Raw genomic sequence first — 17,533 nt, forward strand, 5'->3', positions numbered from 1 at the left:
AGCAATCGTAGTCATAGTTACTGTTGGTATGAAATGATACAAGATACAAACAACCGCCTGCCATATCTGCTTTAAGTCACACACTTTGTTGACCTATACGCTCAAAATAAAAGCCGAAATGATACAGCAGCACACAACATGTTTTAGATCAAGAATGGTTTAAAAAACGTTTCTAAGAACAAAACTACTTAATTTGGCTTCAAGAGGCTGACAAATGCAAACTGTAAAAGCATTTCTGCAGCTTATATTCAGGATCTGTGCAAACATACAAATGCTGCTTATTCTCAGCCAATTTGTGTTGTTTTCTGTGGAGTTTATGGTGATGTTTTGCCAGTTTTGTGGATAACATATGAACCAGTTAACACGGTTTTGCTTTTCATGTGGGCCACCTCTGTAATGTTTAAAGGACACAGACTTTCACCGTGCTCACCATCAACGCCACTCACTTTATCACTTCAACGTCACTTCTGGTATTTCGTTCCCTTTCGGTGAAGATTGTGTCATTTATAAATTAGTCTCAGCGCTCGTAAAAGTGTTTTGCATCTTGACCATTTGTTTTCTAAGATGTAAATTTGTCTCAAGCTTTCTAAAAGTGTTTTACACTCTTTGTAATGTTGTCTTGCGCTTCCCGGCTGCCATAAATTGTAGTCATGGTTACTGTTGGTATGAAATGGGAAAACAAACAACCCCCTGCCATATCTACTTTAAATCACACACTTTGTTGACCTATAAGCTCAAAATAAATACTGAAATTTTGTGGCAATAAAAGTAAATATTTTACTCAGTGAAATAATCAAAATGACAGCTAGGATTGGCTCCAGCCCCCCCGCCCTACCACCCTTTGTAGGATAAGCAGTATGGAAAATGAATGATCCTGTGAAGTCCATAGCAGATGAATAATATATGTAACAGTGTAGGAAAGTTGTTGGTTTATAAGAACAAAACAAACACTGACAAATGCAAATTGTAGCAGCCTCTCTGCATCTTAGATTCAGGATCTGTGCAAACATACATGCATTATGTTTTTAAAATGCTGCTTATTCTCCTTGCACTGCCTCCAATTCAAATAAATCAGATCAATATAACCATCCAGTAGCACGGAGATGATTCTGCACTGGGAGCACTGGTGGACAGCAGGCTGCAGAGGGTCAAGAAAGTCTGAAGAGAGCAACAACAAGCTGTCTGGCAAAAGTCACAGTGACAACGTCTTGTTTGGTAAACCGAATACTTCCAGCCTCCCACACACATATGCACACATGCACACACACACACACACATGCACAGTGAGGATTGCATGGATATTGTCACATATGAATGGTGACACACTTCAAAGAAAAGAGTGGGCTGAATTTATGCAAAACAACAAGCAGCTAAACACACACAAACATGAAGTCAATGTGAGTCAGGGGGAGTGGGTGGTCGAGATGGCTTCTCTGGTGAAAGAAAAAAGAAGAAGAAGAAGAAGAGATTAGACCTAAGCAATTTTGGAGAGGAAGAGGAGGAGGGGGGGAAGAAGGCAAAGAATGCTTCATGGGGTCGAGGGAAAGGTGTGAAGATGTAGCTGTCGTGCCAGTGTCACGCAGCTGCAGCCTGCCCGCTCTGTTTTCAGCTAACAGCCAGAAGCAGCACTGCTAGCAAGACACAGCGTCACACACACGCACACACACACTGACACAAAGCTCTGAGAAAAGAATAGTGCTACTCATATTGGGGAGGCTCGGCTTATCTAGCTGAGAGGAGGTGCTGCCTTTAATACAAAAACAAAATGGAGAGGAAGATTGTTAAGGAGGACCAGAGACACGAGAGAAGAGGGCAGTTGAGAGAGATTATGAGTAGGTGGGTCTGAACACCATGAGTCATAAAGGTCTAAGCAGGCTAAAGGAAGGGGGGGGGGGGGGGGGGTAAGGAGGGAGGGGGCAAGCATGTGAGTAATTCCTGATCTCATTAAGATTTATGTAAGGTTTTTCCATACATAGTTCTCACCTCTGTTTATGGCTTAAGATTAAGGCAGACTTTCAAAATAAAAATAGACACATGCCCTACCATGATTTGGTTCCTATGTAAAGTACATTTAATATGATTGCTGACTAAGGCATTGAAGTCTACATGTTTTTAAAAAACAAAAAAGGGAAATTAAGATAAAGAAGAAGTATAGTAGACGTGGGGAATTTTCTAGAGTTGGCATCTGCCTGGAAATGGAAAATATAGGCTTGAGTCTAGCCTCAGACTACCATGTGACAGGGATTTGTCACATAGGGGCATTTTTAAAGGGGGAGGGTCGGCCACAAGCTATTCTGATGCAGCAGCTCATTTAAAAAAAAAAATCAAAACCAGTCTCATATATGTAACATGGATGATTAGTGATGGAGAAATGTCGATTATGTGCAAAAGGCTTCAGGCTCTGTTCGCCTATCTGGGCTCGGTGTCATTTTCAGCACCGAGGGCCAGTGGACAGCTCCACGCTGATGTGATATTAAAGCAGAGTCAATCTCTAGTGATGTGGAGTGATTTTTGCTTGTTTTCTAATTTAAAAAGATGATGAAAATGAGCATGTATATAGCTGTAAACCCCACACTAACATACCCATGATCCAGGCTTCGTGACAGCGTACCATCGTGTCCATGGCAACAAAGGAAACAATAACTTATCTCTCCTGTTTTCACGCCACACACACTGTATAGGAAATGGCATTCAAGAGCATCCATCCATCCATTCATCCCTCAACCCTTTCTCCAAATGCACTGATAACAACTGCATTGTTTAAACAAAAACGAGTAGTCAGAGGCAGCCAAGTTCACACACACAACATTTCACTGCTGCAGCCGACAATCGAGGCGGAGTCTGGTTGGAGCAATAGCAATCAATCGTCCTGTAGGGATAATTAGGCTCTTGCTGCCTAACTGTGCCTTGCACAGCAAGAATAGCATGCATGGTTAGAATTTAAACAAAACAACAAAAACCAAAAAAAAGCCTATATTTGGAGATTATTCTCCGTTTGTGTCCCCTGTGCATGACTCACTGTGTGGTCATCATCCACCAAGGTGCAGCTGAGCACCATGGGTACCGTCAGACATGCACAATGAAAGCCCAAAGTCATGCTGGTGTGTGGGAACTGTCACTAAACGACTAAGCCATTGCTCTCGCAGCGAGGCAGCGTTTCACTATAATAAGCTATTCCCCCCCTGTGGAGGCTGCTATACTGTAATATACACCCAGACATGCAGTGAGGGAGCATCCGTGTCCCTGCCTGCCTGCCTGCCTGCCTGCATGGCTGGCTGGTTGCCTACCTGTCTCCAGGTGCAGTGAGATCCTCGCCTCGTTGATGTAAGGCGTGTCACTCTTGGACCGGACCCTCCGGATCGGTCTGCGGTCTACCTCCTCCTCCGGGGCCGCCGCCATGTTCGGCCAGCCGGGCAGCAGCGTCCACAGGCGACCGGCGGGGACTGAGAGAGATACGGCGCCGCAGCAGCAGCAGCAGCAGCAGCAGCCACTCGTGCACCCGCCCGGGCAGACGGTGTAGGAGGGGGGCGGGCTATTGTAATGGTGATGGACGGTAGGAGGGGGGGGGGAGAGAGAGAGAGAGAGAGAGAGAGAGAGAGAGAGAGAGAGAGAGAGAGAGAGAGAGAGAGAGAGAGAGAGAGAGAGAGAGAGAGAGAGAGAGAGAGAGAGAGAGATGGTAAGCTTGATGATCTGCTATCTTTTCCTGTAAGTCAGCTCCACCACCTGCTCAAGTTCCAACTCTTACTGGCCAATGAAAAGCAAGAGCCCATAATCACCTCTTGTGTTTATTGAAGTGTTGCCAAGAGGTGGCTTATATCCACAAGGGGAAATAATTAGTAGACTTACAGACAATCTTTTCTACAATCATCCTTTAAGATATTTATAGAACAAGCGGAAATGGGAACTTGTTATAGTCTGTGGTTGTAAGGAAATTTAGAGACAATTTAAAGACTATGATGTTACATGAATCATAATGAAAAATAACCAATAATTACAGCAGAGGTGGGAAGTAATGAAGTATTTGTACTTCTCTCCAGTTTTGCAAAGTGACTGTTTGACAGAATAAATCACATTTTTTCAACCTTTTTTCTTGCAAATGTGCGACTTTATAATGTCGGCATATGTCAGTTTGAATTTCTTCCAAGTAGGGTCAATAAAGATACATCTTATCTTCTTACCTTATCTTAATAAGTTGTCATACATATAACAGGTCTTGCTGGTATCTTCCCATTAAAGACAGTGTCCTCCCATTTTAAGATATATCCACATTTCTCCCATCTCCTTTAAATCCCCCCTTTAAAAAGCAACACAACCGACCAGCAGCTCCTGTCATGAAGCTGGATATGAATCATATGTGTGTGGCTCTTGGAGAAAAGCTTTGTGACACCCACCAGTCAATAAGATTACCTTGTTAGTTTGACAGCAGCTGACAGACTTACCAACAGACTATAGCAACACATTCAGGGTGTGACAAAGAAAGTAGAAGTGACAGGACTGAGAATGGTCAAGCTGCAGAGACGAGCAAAACTGGCCCAATGGAAAACATGATGCAAAATAAACACAGGAACAGGACATTTGACAATATTGGCTCTAGCCAGGTTATTTAAAAAAAAAAAAATAGACTATCCACTGAACACACAGGATTACAGTCAACCAATCAGCACCTTGCACTTGGGCTTAGTATCTTAAAAACCACACACAAAAAAAACTACAATGTAAATAATTATGTTGGGACAGTTTGACTGTAAACGCTTTTTAATTAACCTTGCTGGTTGCTTATCTTATCTTTATGATGTTTTATGTTAGTTTTTTTATTTGTCTTTTAGGAAAACAAGGAAAAGAAGACATGAAGGAAAGAAAGAAAGAAAGAAAGAAAGAAAGAAAGAAAGAAAGAAAGAAAGAAAGAAAGGACAGATGTAAGGAAGAAAGATAAGACAGGGAGGAAAGATGGAAGGAAAAAAGAAAGAAGGAAAGAAAGGGTGGATGGAAAGTAGGAAGGAAGGAATGAAAGACAGATGGAAGGAAGGAAGAGAAGACAGGAAGAAAAGATGGCAGAAAAAATAAAGAAAGAAAGAAAGAACGGATGGATGGATGGAAATAAGGAAAGGAGGAAGGAAGGAAGGAAGGAAGGAAGGAAGGAAGGAAGGAAGGAAGGAAGGAAGGAAGGAAGGAAGGAAGGGAAAAAGGCAGGAAGGAAGGGAAAAAGGCAGGAAGGAAAGTGGGCCGGGTTGGATTCCTCGGCGGGCCGGTTCTGGCCCACGAGCCGCAGGTTCGGCCCCCCTGCACTAGAGACACTATTACAGTACAGAAGCGCCCTCTGCTGGTCATGAACATATTTGTAGCGGTTGTTATTTACCTCGCTGTCCCTCCTCATAGGCTCATAACTGGGGAAGAGAAACCCAATCATCTCCGCTGCTGAGCTGTTGGATGACAACAACAAACACCGACTGAGTTCCTGCTTGCTGCCACAGCTCATGGTCCTGGACTTCGTGTCTGACAGGTAGCTGACATTAGAAAAACTCACAGATTAAGACAAAACTCAGCCGAAATCTCTGGAAATCTATGGAAATATGCAGCGACGTTGTCATAACAACAGAACGTAGCGACGGTGAAAGCGCTGTTGCTATGGAGGACCGGTGTTATGTCTAAGTTCGTCCAACTGCTGTTAAAATGGTGTTTCTCATAGTAATTTATTCGAGGTTAGAGTTAGGTTATGGTTACGGTTAGCTGATTGGGGTTACAGGTAAACTTGGGTTAAGGTTACGCACTTCAGAAGACAACTGGTTGGGGGTTATTATGGAGAAGTGGGAACACATTTCGATGGGGAACCAACTTCGACATAACACCTGTGTTAGCTTAGCATGCTAACAAACAGCTAAGAGGCTGCTACAAGCTTAGCTGTGGTGCAGAAAACTTGTATTCTTTCCTAGTTAACATGTAAAAAACAACAACAAAGAGTTACAGTGCTGCAAGAATCATAAGCATTTAGTCAGAATGAGCAAACACAAGTTAGGAAGCCTGGATATGCTTTGTTATGTTAACTCAGGTGACCTCAGAGCTTTTTTTAAAGGGATAGTCATTGACCTTCCTGAGAGCAAAAATAACCACAGTGAAAGCTCCTCGGTCTTAATTAACCTCGTTTACATTTGAGACTTTTAAAGTACATTCAAGTCTAAGTATAAAACCCAAATGTTATGACAGCATTTACCTGTGTTTCAAAGGCATTTCCAGGTGGACCACAGGCTGTTTTATCTACCTGGAGCTTGTGTTTGATTCACATAAACATGCTTACCTTCCTGGCTTGAATTGTTGATAGTGGAAATCATCAATAAATACATGAAAGACAGACTGATGTTAGTTGTGTCTGCCATCACAGTGCAGTTTTTCCCCTCTAGGCACTTAAAGTACAATGATTGTGCGACAACTCACCTGTAGGGGCCTCATATATCCACAGATGTGTGCCCACCTGAAGAAACAGCAGGGTGGTAAAAATATGGCCCGGCCCAGTTCAGGTAGACATTCTGCAGCTTCACACATTCACAAGGTCTTCTTCTGAAGAGAAATCAAGCATCCATTACTGTCATTTTGTGTATTTTTTTTTAAAATCAGTTAATATTGGGGTGTCTATCTTTAGATTTGGCAGCATTCAGGAAGATTTTCGCCCAAGCCCAGAACATAGCCATCATCACTGGAGCAGGGGTGAGTGCTGAGAGTGGAGTCCCCACCTTCAGAGGAGCCGGGGGCTACTGGAGAAAATGGCAAGCACAGGTAGACATGCACTTCTGTTTTCTTATCAGCTGTCAAAACATGCTTTATTGCATTGCTGTTGTAGCTTTTTGTGTCTTGGATTGTTTTATATCCACAGTGTCTAATAAGGGCTGGAAAGATGAGCAATTAAAACATTTCTCAAAAAATAAAAAGCAGCATCAGGTTTGTTATTTTTGTTGGTTTTGTATTTTTGTTGGTTTTATGTCATTTGAAATGACATTTGCACCATTTTTTACCAAAAGACTGAATGCATCAATACCTTTTAAGGCATCGACTGAAATAAATCGATATCAAGTAGTACCAGGTAGTATCGAAACATCTCCCGTTAAAAGATACCTGCAATCAATCCTGTTTGCACCCAGAGCTGGAACAGAGTGGGTTCATTTGGAGAAGGGTTTCATCAAGAGCAGATAGAATATGCTACATGTCTTCAATTTAATGCAACACTATTAATAAAATGAAGACTTTCGAAGTGCATTTGTGTAAAAATCAAATCATGTAGATGTGGAGGAGTGGTGGCATGTTATGCAATTGAATGCTTCTATTCACATGATGGGTATGGAATTAAGTACTTAGTTGTTATCTGTATCACTTAATCACTTTAAGGGTACTTGAATTGGTACTGGTATTGTAATTTCTAGATAAGACTGGCAAATTGTATTTTTCTTGGGTTTAAAAAAAAATCTCTATACACCTGAATATGTGACAGGTGAGTCGGAGGAAGCTGCAACTAGAAAATAATGAGAACATCCGCATACTGTCTCACTGTACCTGATAAACCTGATCTACCTGATGAAGGTTGGACTGACCGTAATGTTGTAATCTAATAAATATTCCAGCAGTAAGCGAGACAGAGTGCGGAAGTTCCTCTCATTATATTTTTCTTATTCTCGACAAATCTCATGCACAGAGCCAAATAAACCAACTGTCTGACATTTCAAACCATGCCCAAACTCTTCCAGGTCAAGGAACATATTGCCCACAATGAACAATGAACAACAATGAATGTCTAAGGTTACAGAAGATATATCAGGCTTTTGATGCACACACAATACTTTAGGATTAGGATCAATTCATTGCTGGCTTGGGTCTGCACATGAGAAGTGAAATACAATAAAAGCCAATGACATCAATTTTGACCTGGGAGGAAATGAGGCATATTTTTATTTAATTGAGGCATATTGACCATGATTTCCAAATATATGTGTGAAACTTGTGGTAATAAGTTGGAATGAAGAAAGCTAAAAAACTCCGATATATATATTATACGTTATGCTTTATAAACAGTCAAACCAAGAGGACAAAAGTTGCATCGTTGACTAGAAGACAACAGGAGGGTTAATTAAAAACATGGGTCATAACATTTTTAGATGTTTAGTAGCTGATCATATAAAGGAGCTTTTTTAATAATCATTTTATAGTGGACTCTTTGATCTGCACTGATTATTTTCTTGTTGGCATCCATTTCTGACATTTATTGTATTTTATTTTATGTGTCTATTTCTTTTGTCTTTTAATCTCTTTCTTAACTTATAGCTTTACTCCAGCTTCTATTAATTTTAGTTTTCTTTTGTTTTTTTAATCTATTTCAACCTAGTTTTTTTACTCTAACTTTTAATAAACCTTTCTTTTATTTTACTAATTTAATTATTTATTTTTCCTCATTTCATTTAAATTTCTTAAATTCTTTATATTTTCTTGCATGCATTGGTCTCAATTGTTTGTCTTTAAATTGTTCCTTGTTTTTATTCCTTTTTTAAATAATTTTATTTGTTTATTTTTATTTTGTCACTTGTTCTGTCTTATCAGCTCATTTAACTAACTTTAAAGCACTTTGAACTACACTAGTCTGTATGAAAGGTGTTATTGTATATAAATAAAGTGATATATTCATCCCGTCTCCATCCCTTCCCTCCGTTAGGAACTCGCCACCCCGATGGCCTTCGCCAGGAATCCCTCACGTGTCTGGGAGTTTTACCACTACCGCCGCGAGGTCATGCTCACCAAAAACCCGAACCCCGCTCACCTGGCTATTGCAGAGTGCGAGGAGCGACTCACCAAACAGGGCCGCAACGTCACCGTCGTCACTCAGAACATCGACGAACTCCACCGCCGAGCCGGATCCAAGAACATGCTGGAAATCCACGGTAAGTATAAATCTAGAAATGAGTGAAGAAGAAATTGAATTAAATTAAAGAAATATTACAACATGTTTTGGGGAAATACATGAGAAGTATGTATTTCCCCAAAAAATGTTGAAGTATTCCTTTACTACCATTCATTTTCATTGTTGATTGATCTTTTAAATTATATCTAGATTACTCACTAATTCATTAAGTGGATAAAATGTCAGAAAATTGGTCAAACTGATTATGAAATGAAGAAAATATGAATAATAATGAAAAGTTGCAAATCCTCACAATTAAATATTTGTCTTTTTTATGTGATTAATAACTTAATATGTTTCAGTTATTAAGCTTCTGTTAACTTATTGACTTATTGATTATTGTCCCTTTTCTGTGTGTCTCTTCTCACCTATTGGTTCTTCCTTTTGTAACTTTCAGGAAGTCTGTTCAGGACGCGCTGCATGAGCTGCGGTCATGAAGCCTCTAATTATAAGAGCCCCATCTGTGCCGCTCTGAAGGACAAAGGGTAAGTGCTTCAGTCGGTATAAACTGGTGAACTGCACTGTTTTTTCCACCTAAAAAAATATGTAAATGTGTCACAAGAGATATCGATCGCATTCATTTAAGCACAAATGTCAGAGAAAACGGGCTGATTCAGATGTCAGCAGCTAAATAACACCTGATAACAGTGAAAAGGAAACTCTGACTCACCTGAAATGTCACTTTAAAAGCCACTTTGTCACTTATTTGACATTTAAAATTGATGTTTTAATAAACGTTCCACCATTAAAATCCATCTTAGCTGCAGATTAAGCAAAAAGAAGCTGGAGTTCATATCATAACTGAACATGTCAACTTAATTGAATCTGTGCTGGCTTTGTTAATAGTCATTCTGATTCATTTTAGATCTTTAATCCACTGCTTTCTATTCATTTAAGTGTTTAAATATCCTCTTCTATTTTATTAAAACACCAGAATGAATTCAGTGAGTTGATGCAGATGACTGGTGTAGACCTGCTACATTTAAAAGATGAGAGAAATATCATGAATTAATAAAAAATCTAATGAAAAATTTAACAAAATAGATGAAAAGGTTTTTGAAAGTGTCACTCTGGATGTTAGTTTTCAGGCTGATCCATTTATTTCATAGGGTTTATATGTCTAACAGGGTTTTTCTTTCATTTCTTGTAACATAAATGTAAAAAAAAAATGAGGTGAAAATTGTTAAAAGGCTATAAAGCATCAAATTGTCAACCTAAATAGCTCAAATATTGTGGATTTATCAACTTTAATGTATTTTAAGTATGTGCTCTGTAGCTGTTTTTATGTTGGACAACATAAATATCAAAAGGGACTCTGTATCAGTATTAAAGGACATGAATTTGAAGGGAAACATGCTTTAGATTGTTTTAATAATGTTTAGACTATTTGGGTGGAGTTGCCCTTTTTCTTAGCAGCACCGACTCTCTTTATCAAATTGCTTCCTCAGAGCTCCAGACCCAAAAACAGAAGATGCCCAGATCCCTGAGAAGGAGCTGCCAAGGTAGGACGGCCGTACATTCACTTTGTTTTTCTGCTCTGCTCTTTTCAGATGAAGGTATTTCGTTTGACAAAGTGTGTGTGTGTGTGTGTGTGTGTGTGTGTGTGTGTGTGTGTGTGTGTGTGTGTGTGTGTGTGTGTGTGTGTGTGTGTGTGTGTGTGTGTGTGTGTGTGTCAGGTGTGAGCAGACAGGCTGTCACGGTCTCCTGAGACCAGCTGTGGTTTGGTTTGGAGAGACTCTGGATTCAGACATCCTCAACCAGGCAGAGAGTGTGCTGGATAACTGCGACCTCTGCCTCGTGGTAAGGTGTGTGTGTGTGTGTGTGTGTGTGTGTGTGTGTGTGTGTGTGTGTGTGTGTGTGTGTGTGTGTGTGTGTGTGTGTGTGTGTGTGTGTGTGTGTGTGTGTGTGTGTGTGTGTGTGTGTGTGTGTGTGCACACGCACGTAACAGACAGCTCACTGAACTGAATAATGTACCTGAGATTTTTATTATCACACTCAACAGTAATTAGCAGGCACTGGTGGCCTAAAATTTATAAAATGACATTGTGAAACATCAGTTCAGTCCTCAGACTACTAGCAGGAAATTTGAGGCTAGTATCACCAAAGTGCATGTGAGCTGTAACTTGCACTGAGGACTACAACTAATAATTATTTTCATTATTGATGAATATTAGTTTTTCCAATTAGACTTAGTTTTGTCTATGAAATGTGAGAAAATTTTAAAAAAGAAGATTATTTAAAAGTGAAAGTGGCATCACTACCCCATTCTCTTTCAAAACTTCACATAATAACTTTTAACTTTGCTCACTGGCCGTCTTCTTTAAAAAAAAAAAAAATATCTTTGTGTGTTATTAGTTAGTTCATGAATTGACTCATAAGTGGTGTATATTTTCCAAATAAACTACCACACTGAAAAAGGAGGAGGGCTATTAAATGCAGATAAGTGGGAATTAATGTTATTTACTCCATTTAAATGCCTCTATTTGTGCTCATATTTAGCAAAGTGCATATTCTCACTTTTAGCTTTCAGCAGCTCTCCTTCTATTATTTCTTGTTTATTTTCTGACGTGTTCGAAAAAAAACAACATATTTTTGTAAGTTTCCAAATAACTTTTAAATAATTCCTACTCTGCAGGTCGGCACGTCATCGGTCGTGTATCCAGCAGCCATGTTCGCTCCTCAGGTGGCAGCCAGAGGCGTCCCTGTGGCTGAATTCAACATGGAAGACACACCGGCCACCATGAGATTCAAGTATGACTCATTCACCGTCACACACTCACACACACACATGCATCATTTAAAGGGGACACAGCATGCTTTTTGTGATTCTCTTTTTATTTCATACTGAAGTTATATCTAAGTTGAACATGCTCAAAGGTCCAAAACTTGAGGTGAACTTGTGGAAATTTGCAGCCTTAAGTCAAAAGCGGAAATGCCATGTTTGCAAACGTACCTCTAATTCGCCCTCATGATGACATCAGATTGTTTGCACATGCCCTCAAATGACCGTCTGTTAGGTCATCTTTGTACTTGAGGTTGTGCCACGTTGTCTGCTCACATATTTCAGATCAGATTCAGGCTCAAACATGTACAGATGTATTTGAGAAGTTTCCATTTTGAGTAAACAACGAGAAAAAGAAGCAAATCCTACGAATGTTTCTTTATGTAGCCTCTGGAGCCTGTAGATATCTGCCAAGGGAGCTGACCAATCAGAACAGAGTTGGCTCATTGGGAGGTGGAGCTTAAAGAGACAGGAGCTAAAACAGCTTGTTTCAGACAGAGGCTGAACTGAGGGGCTGCATATAGAGCCAGTATAAGATAAATATAATTTTTTAAAACTGTAAATCATGCAAAGACATTCACATAGAGCCTCAGAATATAAATAAAGCTGTGAAAATGTGCATCATACACCCCCTTTAAAACACTTTTCAACATCTTCATGGCATAAACAAACCTCTTTTTTCTGTTTTTTTTTTCAGGTTTCACTTCCACGGCCCCTGTGGGACAACCTTACCCCCTGCGCTGGCCCGCCACGAGACTGAACCAAAATAAAAAAAACAGTCCAGCTCTTCACAGACCAGACTGTCTAACTCTGGAGGACTTTAATTGGTACAAATACCAAGAATAATGGTTTAAATATAATGAACGACGTGGCCACGAGGTTCATGAAAAATAAAAAGAGGCCAACGAACAAACTATGAAAAAAGGAAACAGTTTGGTCGAACTGTTGCACAGATAAAATTCATAATGAAACAGATAATATAATCAATATTAAACACACAGAGCTTTAGGCAGTTAATGTCAAATGGTTACACTTTGTCTTTTGGGGTTTCTAGCTTTGATAGTTCATGTTCTACATAAGAAGGTGCCAACGGTAACGGATTTATTTCTGTTGAATGAAAAACTTGAATAATAAACATTGTAGCAGATATTACAAACATTAGTCGTCTGGGCTGATTGCAGAGTTTTAATTTGTACGGCTGCAACTAATTAATTAACTAATTAACTTATTTTTCCAGGTAATCAATTAGTTTTTTGTTCCAGTAAATGTCAGAAAATTGTGAAAAATATGACTTCAGATGTCTTTGTTTTGTCTATAACTCAAAGATATTTAGTTTGCTGTTACATAAAACTAAAAAAAAACAGAAAATATTCACATTTTAAAAGCTGGAATCAGAGAATTTTGCCGTTTTTGTCTTTAAAAAATGACTCAAAACCATTCATCGATTATCAATATTGGTGACAATTACTCAACTAATCATTGCAGCTCTATTTAATTCAACGTTAACTATGCTGTTTGTAAAAGATGACACTGAAAAAAAGAATGACTCATCACATGAAGACAAACTTGAGCACTTCTTTTTTTTTTTGTGTTGCTGTGAATGAATATTGAATGTATTGCAGTGGAGCGGACAGTAGGGGGCAGTGTTTATCTGCTCCTGCTGTTCTCTAAGCTTCTCTCTCTTCTCTCTATTTCAGTTTAGAAAAAAAAATTTTTTTTGACTCCTTCCAATGAATCTGTGATCTCTGTCTGGGATATGTGTCACTTGTGTGTCGTCTGTAATGTACGAAGCGTGATGAATACTGTGTGTGACGCCTGCCAGTGGCCACGAGTCAGCTGTAGTTTAAACGAGGGGGGGAAACCAGACACTGTGCATGCTGTCATGAGGAGATGAAGCATTTGTTATGTATTGCAAGACGTTGACATGATTGGAAAAACATATTGACGTGAAATCTAATGAGATAAATGCAAATATTCTTTATAAACTGAAGAGTGTCCTTTCCTTCCTGCAGTGTGTCTTTTTTAATGATTGTGGATTGTGTATTTTACATCTATAGGCTCTCTCTGTTACAGTCGATGGTCAAAAGATGAGATTGTGCCTGACACTTCCCCGCTTGGCCTTACAACCCCCCGACCCTCCCTCCATCATCTCAGCTTAAACACACACTGTGCACAGGCCAAGTTCAGTTCTTTACACGGTCATTTGCAGCAGCGGAAGATGTCAGCAGAGGTTATTAATATTTAGCTAATCTGATGGAGATTTTTAGACCATCTCACACTGCTACTTCTTCTCCTTCATTGCCTCTGACTTTGCTCTCTCGGCTACGTCCAATGTTGCTGTTTTCCGCCCCTCTCTCTCTCTCTCTCTCTCTCTCTCTCTCTCTCTCTCTCTCTCTCTCTCTCTCTCTCTCTCTCTCTCTCTCTCTCCTCATCTCCTCTCTCTCTCTCTCTCTCTCTCTCTCTCTCTCTCCTCTCTCTCTCTCTCTCTCTCCGCTCTCATCTGTACATCTTGCCATGTGTGCGGTGTTTGAGACGCAGCCATGCAATCCCTCCCCTCCCCTCCCCATCCCCTCCTCACCTCCCTCCCCAGTTACGCCTCCATCACCTGCTCATTAGAGAGAGGATGATGGTCCGACGGTCCCCCATGACTCTGCTCCAAAAATAACAGAGCCAATTTCCCGCCTGTTAGGCGGCGATTTCACACCAATCTGAGTCGTACTGCCAGCCAGGCCTGTCAGAGAGAGAGAGAGGAGAGAGAGAGAGAGAGGGGAAGAGAGAATACGGTGGAAAAGAAAAGCAAAGCAAGGAAAGGGAAAATGTAGGTCATAGTGTAATCTCATGAACCCGCCCCTTCTTCTCAAGTTACTAAATATATTTGCTCAAAAACTCCATTCAAGTACAAATTTCAGCTATTTTGGAAGAGTCTTCCACGTGAAAGAACAGTTTCACGTTTTGAGAAATACACTAAGTCATTGTCTTGCTGAGAGTAAGATTGTGAACGTTGTATGAGACAACGTTATTTTGTGTCTTGTGTGTGTGTTTAAGTGTGAGTCTACAACCAGCAGCTAGTTAGCTTAGCTTAGATTAGCATAAAGACTGGACACAGGTAGCCTTGCTCTGTCCAAAACTAACAAAAATCCACCTACAAGCATCTCTGAAGCTCACAGATTAACACATATATCATAATAGTTTGAATTAATACAAAAATCAGTGTAAAAATGACAAATTCTGGTTTTTCAGAGGATTAAAAACCCTCCTGTTGTCCTCGAGTCAAGGAAGGAAGGGAGGATGAAGGAAGGAAAGGAAAGGAGGGAGGAAGAAGGAAGTAAGGGAGGAAGAAGGAAGGAAGAAAAGGAGGGAGAGAGGAGAGAAGAAGGAAGGAAGCAAGGAAGGGAGGGAGGAATGTAGGAAGGAGGGAAGGAAGGGAGGAAAGAAGGACAAGGAAGTAAGGGAGGAAGAAGAAAGGGAGGAAGAAGGGGAAGGAAAGGAGGGAGGGAGGAGAGAAGGAAGCAAGGGAGGGAGGAAGAAGGAAGAAAGGGAGGAAGAAGGGGAAGGAAAGGAGGGAGGAAGGGAGGGAGAAGAGAAGGAAGCAAGGGGAGTGAGGAAGGAGGGAAGCAAGGGAGTGAGGAAGGAGGGGAGGGACGAATGTAGGAAGGAAGGAAGGAAGGAAGGAAGGAAGGAAGGAAGAAAGGAAGAGCCAAAACAGATGGGGTCAATTTGACCCGGGAGGACGACACAAAGGTTAAGTGCCACATGGACTTTGTTTCCAGTCTTTATTCTAAGCTAAGTGAACCAGCTGCTTTGTTTTTACCTCACAGATATGAGAGTGGTGTCTATTTATCTAACTGAGCAATGAAGCGGAGGATAAGTACGTTTCCTAACATGTGTAACTGTTCCTTTAATGCTAATTTACTACTCTAACATTACCATGTTTTGACCCCCCCCCCGTCCCCTCCCCTTCCCCCTTCCAGGCCTGCAGCACTCCAGGTTCACTTGATTTAGGTTAATTTGATTCATGATAAATTTATTAGGGGATTTAATTTGGTTTATTTAATGCTCTCTGTGGATATTCTTAAATAGCTTGGTGTCTCAATAAGGACCCATTAGCCTTTTTTTGTTGCTCTGTATTCTTTTAACAGGTTAATCTGACCATGTGAGTTATGACATCTTAATGGGGAATATTGTACTTTAATAGGCATCACCATTTTACATACTATATCTAAAGGCCATATCTAACACCATAAAAGCCTCATTTAGTCCCTGAATTATCACATTTAGCACACTGAATATCAGTTGTTTTAGTGTTTATTCTAATTAGCATGAATAATTTAATCACTTTAAATATTTAAGGAGTACAAGTTTCAAGCCTATAAGCACATTTATCTGATAGGACTCCTTTATTTTAATATCTCATGAAATGTAATCATTGATGTTGGTTATGGAGAGAAAGGGTGTTTGATTGAGTGGGACTGTTAAAATGAGTGATAGCTGTCAATTACACATTTGGGTTTTGTTTGATTTTGTGTTTTATTTGTTAATTTAACTTGTTGATTATAGTTTTTATCATTTTTATTTCTCAGTTTAAAAGTCTAAATACTGTTTTAACCTTCCTGTTGTCCTCAAGTCAAATAAGGAAGGGAGAAAGATGGAAGGAAGGGAGGGAGGAAGGGAGGAAGAAGCAAGGAAAGGAGGGAGGAAGGAAGGAAGGAAGGGAGGAAGAAGGAAGGAAAGGAGGGAGGAAGGAAGGAAGGGAGGAATAAGGAAGGGATGAAGAAGGAAGAAAAGGAGGGAGGGGGAAAGGAAGGAAGGGAGAAGTAAGGAAGAAGGAAGGAGAGAAGGAAGGAGGAAGGGAGGGAGGGATAAAGGAAAAGAGGAAGGAAAGGAAGGAAGGAAGGAAGGAAAGAAGGAGGGAGGGAGGGAGGAAGGAAGGACAGAAGGAAGGAAGAAAGGTAGTGGAGGAAGGAAGGAAGGAAGGAAGGAAGGAAGGAAGGAAGGAAGGAAGAAGGAAGGAAGGAAGGAAGGAAGGAGGAAGGAAGGAGGAAGGAAGGAAGGAAGGAAGGAAGGAAGGAAGAGTCAAAACAGAGGGGGTCAATTTGACCCAGGAGGACGACACAAGGGTTAAAGTCATCTCCATTCTCCCAAGAAAAAATCTGATGGAGAAATAAATAATTATTTGTTTCTTAGTTGGCCGAAAAGTTGTGAAATTGCAATACGGAGTTTGGAAATGACCCGCTATGTGTAATTTATTAACTTAAGAACAAATTCATATCATATTGATGAAACTAAAACTCACAAAATCAATCATACTTTTTTTGTATTGCACCTTTTATTACTGTTTACAGATGATTGACAAGCTGATAATAAAACAGAATAAATGTTAACAGTAAAAACTATTTGGGATTAATGCACACAGTGTACAGTTGAAACTTATATAAAGTAAATAAAAACTTTGATAAAACTGATAACTGATACAAATTGATAATCGACAGCAGCTCTGATTGGTTGGATTATTTAGTCACATCTATTATTGCAGCATGAGTTCACAAATGAAGATTCACTGTTTTCCACATCACCTAAAATCCAGGACTTTGACTTGTAAATGAGTTGGGTTTTTTGGTATTTCTACTTTTTCTTGACGTCCTTGTCTGTGAGATTTGAATTTTATTGTCTGATTTTGATTAATATAGGAGATAAAACCTAAAAACATAGTGTAGCAAGAAGCATAACATGCGGCTTCAGATAAAACTGAGAATGAAAAAAACTGGAAGCTGAACACAGAATGCACCAATTTCCAATGTGATTGTATAATTTCTCTA

At 40.0% G+C, this 17,533-nt stretch overlaps 1 protein-coding gene across 2 annotated transcripts; it reads left to right on the forward strand.

Moving 5' to 3' along the window:
* The first annotated feature begins 5,451 nt into the window (after window positions 1-5,451).
* LOC133984392 (NAD-dependent protein deacylase sirtuin-5, mitochondrial-like) lies at window positions 5,452-13,713 on the forward strand. Of its 2 annotated transcripts, XM_062423695.1 has the most exons (9): window positions 5,452-5,500; window positions 6,455-6,512; window positions 6,635-6,768; window positions 8,690-8,915; window positions 9,333-9,420; window positions 10,384-10,437; window positions 10,612-10,735; window positions 11,571-11,686; window positions 12,415-13,713. In XM_062423695.1, the coding sequence occupies exons 2-9, from the start codon at window positions 6,455-6,457 to the stop codon at window positions 12,485-12,487; spliced, it is 873 nt and encodes a 290-aa protein (XP_062279679.1). In that variant the 5' UTR covers window positions 5,452-5,500; the 3' UTR covers window positions 12,488-13,713. The 2 variants fall into 2 exon arrangements, with proteins under 2 accessions (XP_062279679.1, XP_062279678.1); XM_062423694.1 differs by lacking the exon at window positions 5,452-5,500 and having other exon boundaries at window positions 6,408-6,512.
* The last annotated feature ends 3,820 nt before the right edge of the window (window positions 13,714-17,533 follow it).

The sequence above is a fragment of the Scomber scombrus genome, chromosome 8 (genome assembly GCF_963691925.1).
Source record: "Scomber scombrus chromosome 8, fScoSco1.1, whole genome shotgun sequence".
NCBI lineage: Eukaryota > Metazoa > Chordata > Actinopteri > Scombriformes > Scombridae > Scomber > Scomber scombrus.